Genomic DNA, 21,853 nt, shown 5'->3' with positions numbered 1-21,853 from the left:
CGTACGGTATATACATACGAATGAAAACCAATAGCTCACTTGTCGATTTTTGACTGAATATTGTTTACAGTAGTCGCGGTAATTGTAATTATTAATTCCAGTATTTATACTTACATCACAATTTTATCGTTATTAAATGCTCATTGGTGCTGGTGTTAATATGAATTGTTAACTATTTTTTTTTTCATTTTTAACATAATGTACCTCTTCCTTATGTTTGAACTGTCCAATTTATCATCCTGCCTACTTTAATATTTTGCTCCAAATTGTATTTTTATTCATTCTTGATATAAAATTTGATTTTGACCATTTTGTATATGGAGTTCTTTATATTTAATTATCTTTTATTATGCACTTTTATAATTACTTTCACAGATATATATCTTCGTTCCTTAATAAGTTTTTTACGATAGTATAATTTAAAGATTTTTTTAAAGTATAATTTTATTTTATGTTTATATGTTTATTTTAAAAGAGAAAACATAAAAAGATTTTAAGATATATTTCTTAAGCATAAATTAAAGAATTATTTGAGATATCTATTGACATAATTTATAAAAAATAATAGTTTGTTCAGTATACATAGAATTAGCAATAAGTTGGACAAACATAATAGACAAACACTAATACTGTTTTTACAATGTATGAAAAATTAATTCTACTTAACTGAAAAAAATAATGAATTAAATATAACATCACATTAAAAATATATAATTATATCAATTATAAAAATTGGTCCTTGAACTTTACTTGAATTATACATATATCAGTTTCCAGGATTTAATTAGTTTATTGTTTAATTTTATTTAAGAAAAACTTAAATATATTGTAATGTAGTATATATATACATATAAATTTATTCCTAATACTATATATACTAAAATAAAGATACAGGAAATTAAAATATAATGGAAACATAATATATACTACATACATATATATGTAATTTATGTTATAAAAGATTATATTTTACAGTTTTTTTTCTTTATAAAATAATACATATCTTTAAAGAAAATCAGGGGATCAATATATGCAATATATGGAAAATATTTCTATAAATTATAAACCTAATCGTCAATTTTCTCTTTTAATGTAATTTTATAATAAGAATATACAATTAAAAATGAAGTAAATGATGAATTGCTAAATCTTTTGCTAGTTTTTTTAAGAGACAAAACATTTAACTGAACATTTCAATTCAACTTATAATGTACAGTGATATGAATAAGGAAATCTGATTATAACGATTATATCATTATAATTACATAAAAGTAATATATAATTTTTCATTCATTTTCATTTATACTTTTTGATTTCTTTTTTTTCTTTTTCTTTACTGGCTCTTCAGTTTCTTCTTGTACTCCATTTTCGACAAATCCGTTTTCCTTTCCATTCTCTAAAATCTCACTTTTTCTCTTTTTATCTTTCTTCTTTTTCTTTTTAGACGATTCTTGTTCCATACTTGCAATCACTTGTGCAGCTTCTTCTAAAGCTTCTTTCATTACATCTATATTTTTCTTAGGTACTTCTCCAGTTTCATAAAATTTCAATCTATCCTCTACTTGTTGTCGTAATTTTTCACCAAATACTTTAGTTGGTGTATCAGTAAAGCAATCAATTCTTGATGCTATGGAACATTTATTTGCAAGATATCTTGAAATTCTACCCTTATTTTTTGTACCTGCACGTCCTATAAAAGTTGAATGGAATAATAGACCATATTTTGGAGTATTACCTCTAGTTTTTAAAGCCCTAAATAAGGCCTTTTCCGCCCCCAATATTTGTACAGTAGAGGCAGGATATTTGGCTAAGTTTGTAAGAGATCCAGCATGTGCTATTAATCTGGCTCCTACTTGGTCACCTATTAACGTAGCTAAATTTGGCGCAACTCCTGCCATTTTAGAACTTAAATATTCTGCTAATTGTTTTCTGTAATCAGCCAAAGCAATAACACGTATTGCGAACATTTCAATATTAAGAAGATCAATAGGACTGATATCCATTCCCATAGATGATTTGGATGCATCAATAATTGCTTGAGCTTTGGCACTGTCCATAACAATTTCTTCCAAAGCTTCTAACTTTTCATTTGTAAGTTCTTTTCGGTTTTTTATTAATTTTGCAACTTTGGCATACATATAATTCTCAGGAACTATTTTTACAAGCTCTGGAAAATGATAACTGTACCATTCCCTGTAAGTAATACATATGTAATTAATAAACTTTGAAAGTATAATGGGATACCTTATATGTACGAATTTAAAAATTAAGTTGACTTATGCTCTTTTTAAATAATTACCTTATTCGCATACTAAATGTATTGACATCTTTGTCCAATTGGTCTAACAGAGCTATGCTTTGTATAATCATATTATCCACACGATTGACATTGAATTTAACTTTAGCTCTAGAATAACTATGACCAAGTCCAAGTTGTGCAATTCCAGAACTTTTAGCAGTGAAACCTTTCACTAAATTATGAAAATGAAACCTTATCCCTCTAATAATTTCTGGTATGGCACCAATATGATCACACTTTATATCTAGTGCTTCAGTAATGCTAGCTCCGAGTTTTGGATCCGCTACTCCAAGCACAACTTTGTTTTTCTTTCCAGATTTTGGTATACTTGAGTCTATAAATAACTGTAAATCTTCTGGAACAATTCCTTCAGAGACACTATTTATATTTTCTAGAGCTGCTAAAGCAGTTTTAAAAGGTGAAAATGCAACTAGTTTTACAACTGAATGAAAACGAGACAAATCTGTGACAGATGCTTCAACTTGAGGCAGTAACATTCCTACCTCTTCAAATTCCTTGACAGAAAAAATGGCATAGCCAGCAGCATGCTCAAATAAAACAAAAAGCTTCGACTGAAACAAAAAATTTTTATGTACAGTTAAAATTACAAAATATATATATATATATATAAATTGTTCAAAACAGAACTCCACAATTGATAGAATTATAGGTGAAAGATTAATAAAACATTTTATATTTTATTATTTAAATATTTTATAATAAATATATTAAAAAAGAACTGAATTCACATGTGAAAAAAATCTATTATACAAGTGTATTTATACAAATATCTGTTATAAAAATGACATGTTTAATAGTTTATGTTATATAGTACACGTATGTTATATATTCTTATAATATAAAAACTAAAAACACACAATTCATTGAAGAAACTTCAAGAGTTTCTATATCTCTGTACTCTTTTAAGTAAATTTTTTTTATCATATTTGTATCAAATATCTATCGAAACTTATTATTTTTTTTATGATCCATACTTTTTAATATAAATAATATGAAGATTTACTCTAGTTTTATTAACAATTATATTTTGAATATAATTATTACATTCAGTAATACTACATTAAACTTAAAATATTTTTTCGTAAAAAGTACAAATAATTTTGAGAAAGATATATTAATTATTAAAATTAATTTAAGGACACAGTTAAAACATTAACTTACCATGGTTTTCTTAAGTTATATTCCACTCACTATTTCTATATAACTATTACAAGAAGCGAATGCACATTAAGAGGGTTAGAAAACGACCATGTGTTCCGGAAATAATACGAAGAGAAATATGGAGCTATCAGTACTTCCTGAGATTCAAACGTTTGCCGAATGTTCCATACACATATACATTTTTTAAGTCGCTAATTAAAATTGAATAATAGTTGCTTTTACATAATACATTCTTAAATAGCACAATCAAATAGAATTATATTTTCGAATTTTTCTTGTATACATTTCTATTCATAATTAAGTTCAGCAACGTATATTAAAGTGTTCTCTTTTATGTTATGTATGAAAGTGAATGTCTGTATTTTCGTTTCTGATATTTAGGTTCCATTTAAATAAGTTTTTAACTAGTGGTTAACTAATAGTTAAAAATATAAAAATTTATATTGATATTGAAAATAAGTATATTATAAATCGATTATTAAGAGTAATAATAGTTTTCTAAAATGTAATTGAATGGTTTATTGTTTGCAGGTTATGTTTAGTTTACATTATTTTGTATATATATTTTTCATAAATTTCTTTTTCTTTTAAGAATGGAATCTCGGACAGAGTTTAAAATAAAATCTCCGCCAACTGATGCAATTTCAGCAGTAGAATTTGGACCTAATTCAACACAATTCCTTCTTGTTTCCTCTTGGGACAGTACAGTGCGGCTGTATGACATTCATGCAAATACTATGAGATTAAAATATAATCATGATTTGCCAGTTTTAGATGTTGCATTTCAGGTAATTACAAATTTATCAAATATCCTTGTGCTTTATAAATTTTTATATATTCATAAGATAAACAAGTTGGAAAGTATTATAGTAATATCTAACGATATGTTATATTTGTATATTTGAAGCAAAAAGGAGAATTGGATAAAATATAATATTTAAAATACAAAGATACACAACAAATTGAAAGTATTTATATGATAAGAAAAATGTATGCAGGAATAAAAGAAGAAAATTCTATATATTTAAATATATTATGCATTATTATATTTCACATTGAATATTTCTCAATTATTATAAAAATTTCTATTTTTAGAACTAGCATAATAAAGAATGTTTCTTTAACAGGATGCTGTTCATGCTTATAGTGGTGGTTTAGGAAATACATTAAAGATGTATGATATCAATAGTAATACTGGTATTAACACTTCTATATTTTTATCTTTATTCATGTTCAATATAATGTAGAAAAATCATAATAAAAATCCCTTTATAGAATCAGTTATGGGAACACATGATAAACCAATTAGGAAAATTGAATATTGTGCTGCAGTAAATGCAATATTAACTGGTGGGTGGGATGCAGCAGTGAAACTTTGGGATCCCAGAACACCCACTTGTGTAGGTAGTTATTTACAACCTGATGTCGTTCTTGCCTTGTCTGTATGCGGAGATAAATTTGTAGTAGGTACAGCTAAACGCAAAGTTTGTATTTGGGATCTGAGAAATATGGCTGGTATGTTTCAAAGACGTGAAAGCAGTTTGAAGTATCAGACACGTTGTATTAAAGGTTTTCCTAATGAACAGGTAGGTTTGATATTTAAAAAAAGATAAATTTAAAGATTGTATAAATACTGTTTTGTTTTAATTTAATATTAATATTAGATTTTATATATGTCTAATTCTTAATAACTTTTAGGGATATGTTCTTAGTAGTATAGAGGGCCGTGTTGCTGTTGAATACCTTGATACAACACCAGAAGCACAGAAAAAGAAATATGCTTTTAAATGTCATAGGATAAAGGAAAACAATGTGGAGCACATATATCCAGTGAATGCTATTAGTTTTCATTCAACTTATAATACATTTGCAACTGGTGGTTCAGATGGTTATGTAAATATTTGGGATGGTTTTAACAAAAAACGTTTATGTCAGTTTCACAGATATAATGCTGGTGTTGCTGCACTTAGTTTTAGCCATGATGGTTCTGTGCTTGCCATAGGAGTATCATATTTGAATGAAGCTGAAATTCCACCAGGTGGAAATGATGAGAGAGAAATTTATATAAGATATGTGAATGACCAAGAAACTAAACCAAAATAATATTGTGTTATTGTACAAAGTTTTTTACAGGAAAAATAGATTAAAAATTTTTTAATTATATTCTGCTTTATTAAAGCAGTAAAAACTGGATGTTAAAGCTTTTTCACAGAAATTAATAACCATTTGTAATATATATAATAACAGTGTTCTATTTTACATTTTTATATCTTAAACAATTGACTGATAATTAGAAGCAAAATCTACAAACGAGGTAATATCTGTTCAGAATTACGAGACTAGTCAAATTTTAATAAAATATTTTTTTGTAAACATTATTTTGTTTATTTAAGATAATAATAGACTTATTCAGCACTATTTTACATATTAAATATTTGTAAATTTTATTGTTCATTTCATCATCTATTATATTATTCTCTTCCTTCTTATTATTGATAATAATTATTACTAATAGTACTAGAATAGTACTTATTAAGTGTTTGAGTAAAGCGTTTTATTCAAATTATAATATATTTTAATAAAAATAAAATATTATATATTATAGTATCCAATATATCTATTACAAAAGTATTAATTAACGCATTATGTTAAACAATTTAATGAAAAATCTACTTAAAGAAAAACGTAATTCTTAAACTTATTTTATTAAGCCACTAAGATTAAATCAAACAACAGTGTTTTATACACACACACTTCAAGTTAGATGTACATAGTATTAAAATAAGTTGGAGCAATATAAACATACAAGATAATTATAAATCATTTTATAAAAGAGACATGAGGTACAAATAATTTTTCCATTAATTTGCTCCTTTATAAATAATTGTGCTATTTATTAATACACATACGTATATATTGCACATTATATTTACGAAATTATTGTCACAACTCAGTGGATGTTAATAGAATGCTGCAATACTATACACAAATTTAGTATGTATTACTATTTAGTTAATAGAGTTATCATTCATTTACTATTACATTAACGATTGTACGTATTACACATATCTGTAGTTTAATGCGAAAAAATGTAGATGTTTGTTGTATTTCTTAAAGTTATTTGAAGTTATTTGAAATTGAGAAAAGATACGTTTATTCTTTTTATTATAGATGAAAGAACAAACTTGTTAGGGCAATTGCATTGACGCTATTTGCTCATATTGCAAATAAACTAAATGTTAATACTTGCGTAATATATAATTTCATTTTTTAGTGATTTATAGTATATGCCTATATGAGACATGCATTTTTAGCAGTTTAACAGTTTTTATAACACTTCAGTTAACAATATCTACATTAACAATTTGTACTAGCATCTTCTGTTTTTTGAATATGTTCTTTGATATATTTTACAATTCTTTTACATGATCATAAATATATACGTGTACACAAGATATTTGACAGATTTCTGTACAAACTCTATTAGTACATAACTGTTATTAATAATAGAATATTATAACAAACTTTGAGCGCAAGTCTACCACAAATTCTGTATTTCAAAGAGCTGTTTAGCAGATAAAAATATATTTACTTGTTTTTCTAATTAGATGCCCTATGTTAATATATAATTAGCTACTTTTGTTGTTTTTTATGTTTTTGATGAAGTATTTTCAGAAATTATGAGTTTTCTTAACGCATCACGGATTGAATCATGTGTTGCAAAACTAATTCCTACAGCAATTGGGCCTTTCACCCAATTCATGCTCAATCCTTTATAGAAGGCCATTATACCTTCTTCTCTGAAAATGATAAAAGATCATATATAAAACATTTTTGTTTACAATGCAATCAAATTTACTTATTTATGCAACAATTTTTATTACTTTATACAGATATCAGTTTACTACATTTGTAAACATATATTCTATATTTTAAATAACACGAATATCACACTTATAATTGTAATTCTTATGAAATTATATTAGAATTCAATTTGATGTTAGTAATTTTTAGGCAAAACTAAAAATTATGTAAGAGCAACAATCTTAAACTCACTTGTAAATTTTTGTGACAGTTGAGGTAATTGTGTGATAATGCTGGCTGTTCATCGGGCCATGGATTGCTGAGGTCTGCATTCTTCTCCGTACGATGTCCAAAGGGTAGCTGCTAGTCTGAGCAACCATTCCGGCAATGGCGCCGCAAATCAGTGATGTCGAGAAGCCAGGAATAGCCACCGTGTGCACTGTTCATCGACATGTAGCCATCATCGAACATGAAGCACGTACTTGAAAAACACCGCCATCGGACTTGTCTCGACAAGCGTCGCTATTAAAGTAAGTACTGTCCCAATATCGGGAAACAGCCCCGATGTGCCCCACGGGTACCCTGCTTTACGATCATACACGAGCCACTCTCGTTCGTATAAATCACGATTTTTTTTCTGCGCGTAAGCACTGTCACGACGTAGAATAAGCCTGTAAAAGAATTGACTTACCATTTAATAAGTTCCTGAGTAGATCATAGGTGAAGAAACTGCAACCAGCATAAGGAATGACACCAAGTAACGTTGCAGTAAAGCCACGGTAATAGGCCAATATTCCTTCTTCCACGTAAATGCGTACAAAAATTTGTCGCAATGTTTTATATTCAGCCTTTTGTGTCACAGCCATTCTTGCTCTCATCAAATCCAGGGGGTAAGTTGTGCCTTGTGATGTTATACCCGCTAATGAACCAGCAAGAAAGTTTAGTCCAGGTTTTTCTCTATAAAGAACAAAAAAGTTTTTGTATATGTCATTGCAAATATATTACTAATAAAATTTAGCATAGTTGTAAAATTTGCAAAAGATTTGTAGATTAGTTTAAAAAATTAATTATATTTAAAAATATGATATTAAGCACTATGTGGTTATATTATATCCTATACATATATTCATGTTGTTTTAATTTAATTATAATTTTTCTGTTTTACCTTTCCGACCCATTTATTCCCAGAATCCTTTTCCATTGCTCATGGGCTGTGAATTGAACAGCAGAATATGGAACTATTCTAACCATAGTTGCACTATTCCCACGCCACAAACTTAATAAACCTTCTGTTTTAAGAGTATTTACTAAAAATCTGACCGCCGCTTTTGCCGAAAATGGTTGATTTGAGATTTGGAAGTTTATTTTCGTGCGATCTAGAGGTGCTATTGTAGTTTTTGCTAATGCTCCTGCAATAGCACCTGATACCAAGCTTGTCCATACTCTTTGTGTATTTGATAAACCATCGCTCCCAACCTTTTTTTCTTGTTTCTTCTGAAATACACAATTTAATGTTGTGTATGATATAGCTGAATATCAGATTTTCCACTGACTGAAATCAGATATGCAATGAAATGCAAATTTATAAAATATAATTGAATTGGAATATAATTTAATATATTCATTGGATCTTAGTTGAAATGCAATACACAACAAATTTTATATTTTATAATTTTGAACTGATTTCAATATAATAAACCAAATAAAAATTCAGATGAGTATTTTATTTTACATTTAATATAAAAAGATATGCGTGTATGTATAATCTTTACATAAATATTCAACAAATTATTTTATTACTTACTGTTGTATGTACATCTTGTTTTTCCATTGAAAGAGGTGATGGACTTTGTAACACTTGCTTTGTTGAGTTTGACAAAACAGACATTTATATCCCTTCAATAACTATTGGCTATAATTGATAGAACAAATTTCTTAAGTACATTCTCTTATAATGTGGATGATTTTACTTAAATTGCTTTATTAAAGAGTATTTCTGCAGATTTTTCTGTAAAAAGACAGAATATTTTTTAAAAATTATGTAATTGTGTACAAATATTTAAAGTAAAGAAATAAAAAATGTGACCTATGGATATATATTGAATACAAGATTTACATTTGCTATTTTTATCAAAAAAAACTTAATTGCATTAATTAATTATTTCGATATTGGAACTATATTGTAATTATATTTTATTATTGATAATATAACACATTAAAATTAATTTTATTATCTGTAGTAGTTATATAGTCATATGTTAGATAATTCTGCATCTAAATACCTAAACGAAAGTTACATGTACATCTATATCTGTACAAGAGATTGAGAATATAAATATAGATATACAATACATGTATTGTATATTTAATATTTATAGTTCAACGTGGTTAGGTACTTTATAAGTAGATTATATTCTATTCACATATTTATCCTTTTGTTGAATGTACAAGGACTCAATAAGAGAAAGCCTTGTGCTATTTTTTAAACCTTACGGAATTGGTGTATCTACTGAAACTGTTTTTCATAAATAAATTTATTATTTTTCAAAGTGATTAATACAAATATTTTGTTATTTTTATATAGAGGTCAATCTTTACATTCATGATATTAAAAGCAATATATACAAAAAATTTAAATTAATATAAAAAAGTTAATATTTTTTTAGTCTCAGCAATTAATATATTGTATTATATACATAGCAATATAATCTTGTACAAGTAAATAGAAATTGTTAATTACATAAAATGCAATTTGATATACAAATCTCTGCAAATTAATCCTAAATATATATTTATCACTTAATCACATACAATATTTTTTAAGTTTTATCAAAATAGTAAATAAAATTTATGATATTTAGAAACTACTTTATATTTTTCTGTATTGTTTAAACAAATATTTATATTTAATTCAATAGGAGAGTATAATTTTTATTATCATTACAATTCTTATCTTTTCATTCATTAATTTTCATATTTAAACAATTTGTCAATTAAATATTTCATTGTAGCAAATATTTAATTATCTTGTATTACGAATTAAATTTTTTCTACTCTGATGATCGTACCTGTGATTAATGATACTTATCTTACCTAACTATAATTTACTAGCTATACATACATCAAAGAACCAATGAAATTACGTAATGTGTATTATTACTAAATTATTAAATAAACTATTTGAATATCGTCATAGTTAATTACGAAAAATGATTCTACTGCACAACTATTATAACGTAATATGTATAATTTATATACGTGCGAAAATACGATATTGTGACTTTTAATTGCACGGATGAATTGACATGATAAAGTAAACATTTGATTAATTAATTTATTGCATTTATCTTTTTATATAATTGCATGCGAATAATGGGCGAGGTAACGTGTTATTTTTAAATTCTACATCTGTACCTTTAAACGAATTTGAATTCCTTTAAAAGCATTTTCCACTGTAATCTATATTATGTTACTTTATAAATATGCAAGGTATAAAATAAATACTATCTGACAAACTTATATATAATAAAGTAAAAATATAAACAATAAAACTGTTATACGTTACATTTTTCAGTTGTGTAAAAAAACAGTCGAGTGATTTATCAGATTCTGTTTCTTGAAAAAATAATGAATGCGAACGGAACATTCAACATCGATTAAAGTACTTCACATTATTAAATAAATATTACAAAAGTTTGAAGTAAATATTACTCCAATGGTTTTATACGCGCAACTGATATCAAACTGTAGATACATCATAATATTGCCTTTATTAAATACATACGTACGTAATGCACACTAACATAATGTATTCACATATGCACAAGTCTTATAGAGTCTTCTGATTAAGAATGGAACAATATTTCTACGTGTGACGATGTGACCTTTCGGTATATTCGGTTCATTTTTATAGATGGCGCTATAAAACAATGTGAATATGTATTCAGAAATTTAAATTCTTATCATTTAAAGTATTTACACTCTCGAATACATATATGTATACATACATATTTTCTTGTTAGTTCTTGCAGAATTATTAAGTTTATCACAAAGGATGTAAAACTAGATTTAGATAATGAAGGTTCACATGTGTATAAATTGCGACTGGATTTAATACAGCTGCATGCGTAAAAACATATGTTTATGTACGTACATTCGTCAATATTTGTCACTAATATATCAAAGTATGTTAACTATCTCATTTATATCATCATTTTTGAAAAGTTTTGTCTCGTTAAATAAATTTTAATGTCAATAATAAAAGTAATATCAAATGTTAAATTTAGATTTATATTATAAACGTAATTACATAATTTACATTGGAAAAATTATCAGTTTTAAATATCTAATTGCAAAGTTTGAAGTGTCTTATACACTCCTTAGTTGAAAAGTTTAATTTGAAAGAACATTGAATATAAAGGTATAGAGAGAAAACAACGTTGCTCAAGTAGAAACCTGTTATATGCATTTTCTTTATACGTACGTTAGCGACCTCTAAGCACTATATATAAAGCACTTTATGTAATGTCTGCACTCTCTATTGATATCTATTTTTCGAATTTATAATAAAGTTATTAAATGTTATCAAAATGAAATAATTTATTTCTATAAAATTATATAACAAACATGATAATGTCTACCTTAATCATTTTTTAAGAGTTTAAACATATACATAATCAAGGAATATTACTTTTATTACGAAAACGTAATATCAAAGAAAATTAAATTTATTATAAACATTTTTATATTAAGTTCGAAATTTAAATTTTGGATATTTACGTTAATATAATACTACGACGTAAATACTAACTTTATTTTGATTTATATTCTTTAGTTCCAAATATCATCGTATTAGCGCCATGTCGTATAAAGTTTCAGCGGGAGTTTATCGGTTAGGATAAATAATTGTTTATTTGTGAATTATTTTAATATCTTGAAAAGTTTATTTATGCAGAAAGCAATGTATTTTCTTTCAACAGGGAATCTTCCACCGTTTATTCGACACTACATGGGTATTGGTGAGTTAGGATTACTAACGTCTTTCTTTTTTAAATACGCAGAATCAGATGTTATTTATATAATAAATTTTAGATAATGTTTGTATTAATATATAGGTTATTTCTTTATTATGAATTGAATATTACAAGCAATAGGTCATTTAAATATTAAAAGAAGGTAAAGTATATCAAATGTATTTCTAAATTATTTGTCCTTTAATATTAAATAGATGTTACAGATTATATAAAAACATTGTACACATTATATTATGAATGTACTGTCGGTTTCAAATGATATTAATTCTTACTGGAACTTTTATATTATTAGTTATAAAGTAACATGTGTAAATAACAATAGTTTTTAAAAAGAAGAATATAAATAATAATTTTCTATAATAGTATGAAATAATAAAATTCTTCATAATACAATGTGACTCTGACAATGGATTAGCTTAAAAGGGTTAAATATTTCGTAAATGAATGGTTATTTCTAAAATGATAAGAAGGAATTATTATTTTCGATGTAATTTCCAATTTCCGATCAATTATGTGGTCAAAGACTATTTATATGTTAGCTAGTGTCAATGATCCTAACGACCTAAGCTCTTCAAGTTTCAACAATAACTAAATTATGACGAATTAGGTTAATTTCATTACTTTTGAATTAAATTCATTGAATTAATCAATTTTAAGTATTGAAAAATAAAGCAAGGTCAAAATATAATTTTACATTGAAATAAACTGCCCTAAAATATGAAAAGGAATAATAAATTACATTAAAGGCTTCAAAATATCAAGACATTTACTAAAGAAAATTTAAAAATTATTTTGAAAAAATGTGTAAAATAATCCAAAACGGAGCAAGAAGGAATTAATTTGTATACTAATGATTCAGTTTTTTGTTGTTGCGAAAATTTCGGTATTCTGTTGTATTTAAGTAAGATCAATGTTTCGCGTAGAGGAATAGGTTAGAAAATAGAGAATAGAGAAAGATAGCACGGTAGATGTTACGTCGTTGACGAGCTTCAAAGATCCGGTCTGTTATCATTGGAATTTTAAAAGGCCGCCTCCTCGTCAACTTGGATTTATTCGAATTAAAACCCTGCAGGACCGCACGCCGTCTGTCTACCTGATAATGTTTTCTCCTTGTGGGCAGGAGCGGCCACTATGTTTTTCATCCTTGCTTGGAAATCAAATTTTGAAAGAAATTCTAATACTCGAATTTTGTAAATTAATACAGAACTATTGAATTTATCATCTAACGGGGAAACTCGTCACATTCTTTTTCGATAGAAATTATATTAAATGATCAGTTTAGTATAAACTCTAACCTCATTCTTTTGGGTACGATACACACAACATTTGATAATTTACAACAACGTTGACAAATATCGAAATTACCTATAGTTAAAAGATTTCTTAAAATTATAAAGAGATACTTACAACACGCTTCGAAACAAATCATCCATTGTTGTCACAATTTAACGAAGATTTAAACTCGTTAGCCTTCTGGTTTCTGAACGATTAATCTCGACGATGTTTTTGTGTTTTCATTGGTACTGATAATAAATACTCAAGAAAACGCGATTGTAAAGCGTTAGATACGTTATCAGTTAGCGGACTTGCCAGAGATAGGCATTTATAGTGTTCTGTAGTCGACTACCAACATTGAAATTGCATTATAGAAGTTGGATCAGCCATTTAAAGTCGTACAAACCCGTAGCAACCACTGACGATTGATTTCCAATGAGAACACGCGTAGAGTTAAAGGAAATGGAAACAGGCATTACACAAACGTTCGGAGCGTAACAAGATTAATTCCATAACTATGGAAAATGTACAGAAGTTTTATTAAGAAAAATGAAACACTGAGACGAAGAGATTTTAAGAAATATTTGTTTACCATTAATACGTCTGTAAATTTAACATAATAGAAGTTCTACTTCTGTCTTAATATAGTAATACCCTTTATTAATTACATTTGTTTTACGTATAGCAAGATGAGTAAGCGATTGAATCTGAATCTAATTTTGGCAAGTCTATCAAATTCGCGAAAAAAAAGGAAACACTTTTAACTCTTGCAATTTGAATAATCACTGTTCTTATCTAACGCACTTAGCTCCAGAGAAAAATTTCTCTTCAATTTCTTATATATACTTTCCATGAACTTTTATATCAAACTTTATATTTTTACATTACGACAATATTCTTATCTTTGCTGCAACGAAAACATCCGTGGTTAACGAAACAATGATAAAAGTCTTGTAATATACAACTGATAGTTTTACAATCGCTTTTGTTTTCCAATAATGTCGCAATAAGTCTCAAGATTTATCTACCGAAAATAAAGGCTAAAGTTAAAAGCTAGGAAAATCTCGCATACTTCCACCACTCCTCATCTATACGTCTTACATCAACGTTAAATCTTTTTTCTAACCACTTTCTTCAGATCTATAGGCTTAGTTCCATAAAATTTCGCCCCAATTCTTCGTACTTCCTATAACTCTACGTTACTCTGTACTCTTTCCATTACGATTCTGTCTACCGCAATAAGATAATAGATACATACAATAAAAACATTTCTAATTTATGAAACAACGATAAATCTTTCCGCATGACGTCACCGATAGTTTCAATATAGTTTCATAATAAATTTCTCGATATCTTCCTTGTTATATAAGAAGCGTAATAAAGGCCTAGGAAAATTTTCCACGCTTCCACATACTCGTTACATGGTTTTTTTTTCTCCTATTAAATTTTTCTCTGGCCGAGTCCTCTCCCACCTTATCTCGCATTCATTATTTCCGTTCTAGTTCGTAGGCCAAGAACATTGGTTCGCCTTTCGAAAAATCCGATTTTTCTCGAACGATGGATTTCCCCGAATGGTCAGAGGACGTGGGGCACCTTTTCGAGCGTATCCTTACCTGGTGGTTCGGTGTCTACGCTGGACTTTGCTTTATGCGGACACTTTATGCCCCCGATTGCGAACGACACCGGAACGCTCTCAAGTCCTCGGCACCGATCGGGGATCCTTTTCCGATCGCAAAACAACGAGAGCGGTTTTAATTTAAGGTTCCGAGAAGGCCGGGAACTGCGTTTCCTTTATTGGGCTCTACGAGCTGGCGGCACGTTTTAATAATCGTGTTCTAGACGACGAGCATTCTCGTAAACCAGATCCGTTTTTATGCATGAATCTTATCGGCTCCTCGGGCCAGTTGACTCACGGTGGACTCGTCTTCTGCACGTGGAATGTTCATCGGCTGATTGAAAATTTAAATCGAACACCGGACAGATATCGACCGTTCATCGTACGAAAATCTAAACGAATAAACGTTCCACCGTTCTTCGAGGAATCTCGGCTGTGGATGCTCCAGCGCCGGCTCTGGTGCTTTGCAAGATCGGGCATGAAATTTAATTGATCATTTTTTAATGTAGGAATTTAGGTAATTCAGTGACCGAGCGGCAGTTTGTATCTGGCTCAGTTTTGAGAAGTTTTTTTTTTTTCTTTAAGGCAATGATATTTAGGGGAATTTTGAAAGAGACGAGATCGTTTTTAAAAATGTCTCCGATTTAAGTCTCTTAATTTATTGTTATGCAGCGAATGATTCTATGAAAGATATGGAGATATGTAATTATCGCGATATCACAAGTTTATAGTCGTTTAAGTTTATAGACAGCCGTGGAGATACGTAAATAAGATTTTGGATTGCGATCCGTTTGTTACGAATAAACACAGTTGTAACAAATTGTCCTAGTGAGTCGACGTTATTAAATCTTATTTTACGAGCATTCTCAAATAACAGAGAGATACGGTACTTTTTATGACGACGGAAGAACTGATTATTTTTATCAGAAATTAAAATGTTCACTTGCAGCGAAATTGTCTAGAGGAATGACGTAAAATTCACAGATTATAGTGATACATAACGTGCAACAAAACGATATTAACGCATTGCGCATATAACAGATAACTTGAGAAATAAACTACCAGGCTTCTCTTGCACAATTCTTTACTCATAACATTAACGTTGCACGTTGTAGATTACAAACCTTCGTGTTTCATAATTTCATAATTTTGGGGACCAGACGACTTGTAATTAACAGTTAATTTAATCGTTTCTGCTTTCGAAAATTACAAGCTACGTCATCACTCTATTTGTAAAATATATAAAATATATATATAAATATATAAAATTCATAAGCTACAAGTTGCGATTTGTAATATTATTAAATGGTTGGTTAATTATCGCGCAACGATACTTTCCACGTGTCCTGATATTTGTCTTTACGTCTATCGTATCACGGGTTTTTATCATCTATTTTTGAACATGTGGAGACACATAGATACTGAATTTCCTAAGGAGATAAAATCTGACAATATTTACTCAAGGATTGTCCAAGATTGTCAGCGTATGGAATTTGTGCAGTAGTCGTTACACAAGGAACGATTAAATGATATTTCGTATTTTTGTGATACACGAGATTTAAGATCGTATCATATAAAAAGATAATTATAAACTCTTTACAAGGCGATAACGATCTATTTAATATTTAGTAGATACACCCATCTGTATCACTTTTTCATTTCAAAAAGTACTATGAAGTACTATGAAGTACTATAATGTACTATACAGCAATGATTAAATTGCTACTATGATAATAATAATCGCGAAAATAATACAAAGCTAGCTACATACGTGCGACTATCGCAAAATATGGATTCTATTCGTTTATACGCTTCTTTCAAAATTCTATCATTTAATGAAGAATTTTTCTATCCACATATACAGGGTGTCCGAAGAGATCGGAACAAAACTTATTAACGAGGTCAAGTACAAAAACATGTTCTTCTTTTGTGTATTTTACTTTATTATTTTTTGACAATTTCTAAGTTTTTAATAACAACGAATTGTTAATTTTTTATCGAATAAAAACGTAATTCTTCCTCGTTTTGTTTTACCTTTTCTTCGTTAAATTTATAATAGGAGCATATTTACACCATGGTCGACGTGTATACTCGTCGTTGCTTGATTTTACCTGTGCACCCCGTAAGGTATCTTCGAAACCAAACTCCGCAGTTAACAGGGTAGCAGTAAATACACCTGTGTCTGTCTGCTGCGATTCTGCGTAAGAGCGAGTCGTAAGGATAACTTTCCCGCAAATCTTTGAACCCTTTCATAACCCTTTCATTAAACATTTTCGGACACGAGCTTCTATCAACTTCTTATTTCCCTTTACTCGACCCTAACGATACGTAGCGTACGCTTTGTCCCGACCTCTTCAGACACCCTGTATAATATGTCCATACGCTTTGAACGTTTCATCTTTCATAAAAATTGATCGTTAAATCGTTGATTTCTCGACTGAATCCGATGAAACGACCTGTACTCGTTTTTGGCGGACGCGTTTGGTTAAAACGTACATGTGCGCTACGTAGCTCTGTTGTATGTGTGTGCGGTCAGGGGTCAGAAGTCAAGACACGAAGCGAGATGGAGGTCGAAAACAATTTAATGACTGGAAATGGCGGTCTCGGGAAGATTAGCACTGCAAACGTGGATGGTGAAACGACGAGAGTAGAGACAAATACAATGCCGAGAAATATCGGCAATCGGTGCGGTCTCATTTGGTCTTTAAACGTTCCGTAAAAAGAGCTGGACACGATTTACGTTTGATTATAGCCTTGACTCGGGTCAAAAGTCGGTACGAAATGACTATCGATACGAGATGGCAGCGACCAACTCTGGAGATTATAGGTAATGACTAATAATATACTTCGAATCTACGATGGAATCGTCTGTTCTTCTTGTAAAGGGCGTTGAAACGCACGATAAAGCTCCCTTCTGACCGACATATAAGATCCAACAGTTAATAATTCACGGCTGATAAGCCGTGTTCACCTGTGATTGATACTCGAGGCTGGTTCTTGCGTAATTTTATCTTTACGAGAAGTGGCTTAAAAGTTCGACGCACAATCAATTGAAATTGGTTGCACTCTGTGTGTCGTAATTAAATAATTTCTGGTTGTGTCGGTTCTGTGTCACTTTGATATTATAATCACTACGTATCTAATTAGAGATCTATCTATCTATCTACGTAACGGTCGTATATCTATTTAGATAGTAATTTAAATCGTTAATAAATTAAATAGTTAATAATTTAAATAGAAAATCCAAGCTTATCGCTAATTCTGTAGATCTTTATGTTATACGTTATTTTCATATATAATTCATTTTATGAATTTTCCGTGTATTACATTAAAATGGAATATTTATGCGATGCAGCGATCGCATACGTTTTTTTACGACCTTTTGTATCGTAACGCGAACCATGTACTGTTGTACGAGTACAAACCTTTTCTCGAACCAATGGAATTCGAAAGCGGGACGAAGACTGGATATACATTTTGCTAATTCAATCGTTGCTCGTGTATTTCCATTGATATCGATGTCACGCGGTTTTGCATAAAATATCGATTTATATTCAATTCGTTACTCTCTAGTCGAACCGAATCGATTGGGCCAAAGTAATTGATGTCTGCCATTTTCATTATTTCTTTTTCATTTTCTCTGCTTGCAGCTAGTGTAAATACGTGCGTGGATATATGCGTGTCCGAAGTTTCTGTTCAACATCCTGCGTATAACTCTAACGAGAAAGACGAACATCTTAACGCGATGTCGAGTGAAAATATGATTTTACTCCCTCTCTCTCTCTCTCTCTCGTTTGTTCATTATTATTTTGTTAGAAAAAAAAAGAGAAGGAAAACAGCGGAAAGTTATATCTTACCTTAGTTAAATCCATCTACGTACTTATGCAAAAGTGTTTACACCTCACTTTGCTTAAGAATTAAAGATGATACGAATCATGTTGCTTTTCGATCTTCATGTCATTTTTTCGCAACTATCTCGATACTTACGAATCAAGCTGTACGTACCACTATCGAGACAGGTGGGAGCTGGCGTTCGGATAAATGAATTCAATCAGCAAAAATTCATTTAATCGAGCGTTAAAACCAAAGCTTCGTACAAATGAATGCTTCGACCATTGTTCGACTGTATAAACTGCATGTTTCCGGATAAGTTGCGACACGCAGTCAAATGGAGCTCTCACTGTGACGAAACACCCGAAATAGAACGCCTTTTTCTTCGCCCTTTATAAAAATGTGTCTTATCCTTTACTCGAGAACAATGCTAAACTTGGTAGGCGACTTTGACTCAGTCGCTCACTTCTACCGTTTCTGGTCGTACGGCCGATCGATTCGCATTGATCGGATTGATTCATCGTCCGGTCCGGAACGGGACAGGGACAGCGCGAGATCGTCGTTGCCGCCGTCCCCGTCCTCCTTCTTGATCCTATATTCCAAGATGGCCGCCAGTTTGTGCGCGCGAGCGAGCGGAGGCTGCGGTGCAAAAAAGGACGAGCGTAATAACGTAGTATCGTTAATGGCTGGGCAATTTCAGCGTGTACGAGTGGCCCCTCTTCCTCTCTCGTTCTTTCCTCGCCGACGCGGTGTATCGTTCTTTCCGACTCGATCTTTTTTCTTTTCGTCGTTCTTGCCGCTCTCCGAAGGCGCGGCAACCACCTCCACGCGCTCCCCTTGGCACCCCTTCTTTTGTGCCACGGCATCGTTCGTCGTGGAAGTGCACGGCGGACCGGTCGCCGAAAACTGATCCGCACCGACCGAACCGATTCCAAGCGTTTAACTGGTTAGCCGTTTTTGACGAGTATACTCGTCATGAAGAAACGGCGATATCTTGTATTACGACGAATATACTCGTCATGAAGAAACGGCGATATTTTGTATTACGACGAATATACTCGTCATGAAGAAACGGTGATGTTTCGTATTACGACGAATATACTCGTCATGAAGAAACGGCGATGTTTCGTATTACGACGAATATACTCGTCATGAAGAAACGGCGGTATTTCGTATTACGACGAATATACTCGTCATGAAGAAACGGCGGTATTTCGTATTACGACGAGTATACTCGTCGTGCGTAAAGAAGGAAAAAATAAAACAGTCGTTTCGTTGCAACTTAATTCCGTGTTATGACAGCCACGCACACTCCGTGTTCGACGAGTATACTCGTCATCGCGTACTCTTCGCGACACGCTTTAGGTACACGCTTTTCGAGCAGGTCGCAACAGCCGACTGGTTAATGGCACGAGTCACCCTTTTTATCCGCAACCGTTTCGTCACCGGTCTGTCTCCTTTTGCCTTTTCGTTGAGCCGCCTCTCTTTGCGCTGAACCATTGGCATCTCCTCTCTTCGATTCTCCTTACGCACTCATCGATTTTTGGCAACGAGACCCGCGTATTTCGTTGGCCGCAAACGCGTGTTAGGACACTTATACCTTTCTTGCAAGATTCTAACGAAGTCTGCTTTATTTCTACATACTTTTATATACTTCGTTGTAAGGATCGTGCGATTCGAACGAGATAACGTGGAATTGTTATAAACTGATCGTAACATGAACGTCGACAGAAGCATGAAATTTATGTTACATAGTTACTTTTAAGAGCATTTGGAGCTTAACTTTAAGCTTCTTTTAAAAGATTGTCTCTAAGCTTTATTTTATTTTATCAATTGTTACAAAAGAGTGGGAATTACTTGCCCTTCTCATGGAACGTTAGTTAATGTATTTTAAGATTACACACATATCGTTAATTTCATACATTTTTGTACATAACACTGATAAATACAAGTTGATCGAGATCATGTTCATTTAGGTATTCTGCGAGGTAAAAGTTACCGACGATCATCAGAAATTGATATTCTTTCCTGATATCGAATTATCAATTTGCTTTTTAATCGTAAAAAATATTTTATCGCCGATTGCTGCGACAATTAATCGTTATAATAATTAGCACCAACGTTATTACTATAATTCCACGATGTATGATTCATTTGGTACGAAGGTCGTTTAAGCAATACCACCTATTCTCGTAATTGTAATAGAATGAGATTCTGGTGATTGTTTCTTCTTTTATACTTCTCTTGGCATTGACGCTTATGCTGAGATATGCAGGACTACAACTATCAAGGAATATTTCAATTTCTCAACCATTTACCAAGAAATAATGGCGAGTACCAACACAAAAGCGTACACACATAAGCACATTTAATGAAATTGTTGCTTGTTTTGGCCTTTGATAAATAACATTTTTTAAAAGACAGTGTTGCAGGCATAGTGTTATTTAAATTCCTATATTATTTGTTCAGAATTTAATAACAAAATTAAAACCAGTATAAAAATAGAGAAATAAAATATCTCGTTTATTTCCTATTTATCTTCCATTCATATTTATTCAACATTTATTATCTCAATTTTTATTTGTTTACTAATCTCTAGTCCTTATCGCTAATAGAGAAGACTGTGCAAATAAATGTCTATTTAATTGAAAAGATATTTAAAATACATTTAATTGACTAAGTATCGTATTAAGCTATCAACATTGATCATTCGAAAGATTAGTTCAAACAGCATTTCATTTTTTATCGATTCTTCTTCTTAAAAAGGATCCGATGTTCGGTGCACGAATGTTACCCGTTTTTTTTTTTCAAAAT

The 21,853-nt window shown here is 30.4% G+C and overlaps 3 protein-coding genes across 5 annotated transcripts; 1 reads left to right on the top strand and 2 right to left on the bottom strand.

Moving 5' to 3' along the window:
- Positions 1 to 1,068: 1,068 nt before the first annotated feature.
- Positions 1,069 to 3,587, bottom strand: LOC117235685 (nucleolar protein 56). The gene is made up of 3 exons (XM_033497954.1): positions 3,482 to 3,587; positions 2,300 to 2,871; positions 1,069 to 2,193 (listed from the first exon to the last, which is right to left on the bottom strand). The coding sequence occupies exons 1-3, from the start codon at positions 3,482 to 3,484 to the stop codon at positions 1,287 to 1,289; spliced, it is 1,482 nt and encodes a 493-aa protein (XP_033353845.1). The 5' UTR covers positions 3,485 to 3,587; the 3' UTR covers positions 1,069 to 1,286.
- Positions 3,588 to 3,683: 96 nt separating this feature from the next.
- Positions 3,684 to 5,935, top strand: LOC117235703 (mitotic checkpoint protein BUB3). Its single transcript, XM_033497998.1, has 5 exons — positions 3,684 to 3,986; positions 4,074 to 4,269; positions 4,609 to 4,678; positions 4,757 to 5,067; positions 5,180 to 5,935. The coding sequence occupies exons 2-5, from the start codon at positions 4,075 to 4,077 to the stop codon at positions 5,582 to 5,584; spliced, it is 981 nt and encodes a 326-aa protein (XP_033353889.1). The 5' UTR covers positions 3,684 to 3,986; position 4,074; the 3' UTR covers positions 5,585 to 5,935.
- Positions 5,936 to 6,764: 829 nt separating this feature from the next.
- LOC117235689 (mitochondrial coenzyme A transporter SLC25A42) lies at positions 6,765 to 13,996 on the bottom strand. Of its 3 annotated transcripts, none has more exons than XM_033497988.1 (6): positions 13,726 to 13,996; positions 9,090 to 9,293; positions 8,451 to 8,779; positions 7,977 to 8,242; positions 7,538 to 7,724; positions 6,765 to 7,281 (listed from the first exon to the last, which is right to left on the bottom strand). In XM_033497988.1, exons 2-6 carry the CDS (start codon positions 9,171 to 9,173, stop codon positions 7,131 to 7,133), a joined length of 1,017 nt encoding a protein of 338 aa, XP_033353879.1. In that variant the 5' UTR covers positions 9,174 to 9,293; positions 13,726 to 13,996; the 3' UTR covers positions 6,765 to 7,130. The 3 variants fall into 3 exon arrangements, with proteins under 3 accessions (XP_033353879.1, XP_033353870.1, XP_033353860.1); XM_033497979.1 differs by lacking the exon at positions 13,726 to 13,996 and adding an exon at positions 11,074 to 11,198; XM_033497969.1 differs by lacking the exon at positions 13,726 to 13,996 and adding an exon at positions 10,851 to 11,184.
- Between the last annotated feature and the right edge of the window lie 7,857 nt (positions 13,997 to 21,853).

Source organism: Bombus vosnesenskii, unplaced genomic scaffold (genome assembly GCF_011952255.1).
Source record: "Bombus vosnesenskii isolate JDL3184/JDL3185 unplaced genomic scaffold, Bvos_JDL3184-5_v1.1 scf7180000013264, whole genome shotgun sequence".
Lineage (NCBI taxonomy): Eukaryota > Metazoa > Arthropoda > Insecta > Hymenoptera > Apidae > Bombus > Bombus vosnesenskii.
This window is presented reverse-complemented; position numbering and strand designations above follow the sequence as displayed.

Excerpts from the sequence above, each read along its gene's own strand:
- LOC117235703 (XM_033497998.1), top strand. The coding sequence starts at position 4,075 with ATGGAATCTCGGACAGAGTTTAAAATAAAATCTCCGCCAACTGATGCA. Across the intron at positions 4,270-4,608 it reads TTTTAGATGTTGCATTTCAG|GATGCTGTTCATGCTTATAG; the intron begins GTAATTACAAAT and ends TTTCTTTAACAG. Across the intron at positions 4,679-4,756 it reads TGATATCAATAGTAATACTG|AATCAGTTATGGGAACACAT; the intron begins GTATTAACACTT and ends ATCCCTTTATAG.
- LOC117235685 (XM_033497954.1), bottom strand. Across the intron at positions 2,194-2,299 it reads ACATTTAGTATGCGAATAAG|GGAATGGTACAGTTATCATT; the intron begins GTAATTATTTAA and ends TATTACTTACAG.
- LOC117235689 (XM_033497988.1), bottom strand. The coding sequence starts at position 9,173 with ATGTCTGTTTTGTCAAACTCAACAAAGCAAGTGTTACAAAGTCCATCA. Across the intron at positions 7,725-7,976 it reads ACTCAGGAACTTATTAAATG|TGCACACGGTGGCTATTCCT; the intron begins GTAAGTCAATTC and ends GTCGATGAACAG. Across the intron at positions 7,282-7,537 it reads ACTGTCACAAAAATTTACAA|AGAAGAAGGTATAATGGCCT; the intron begins GTGAGTTTAAGA and ends TATCATTTTCAG.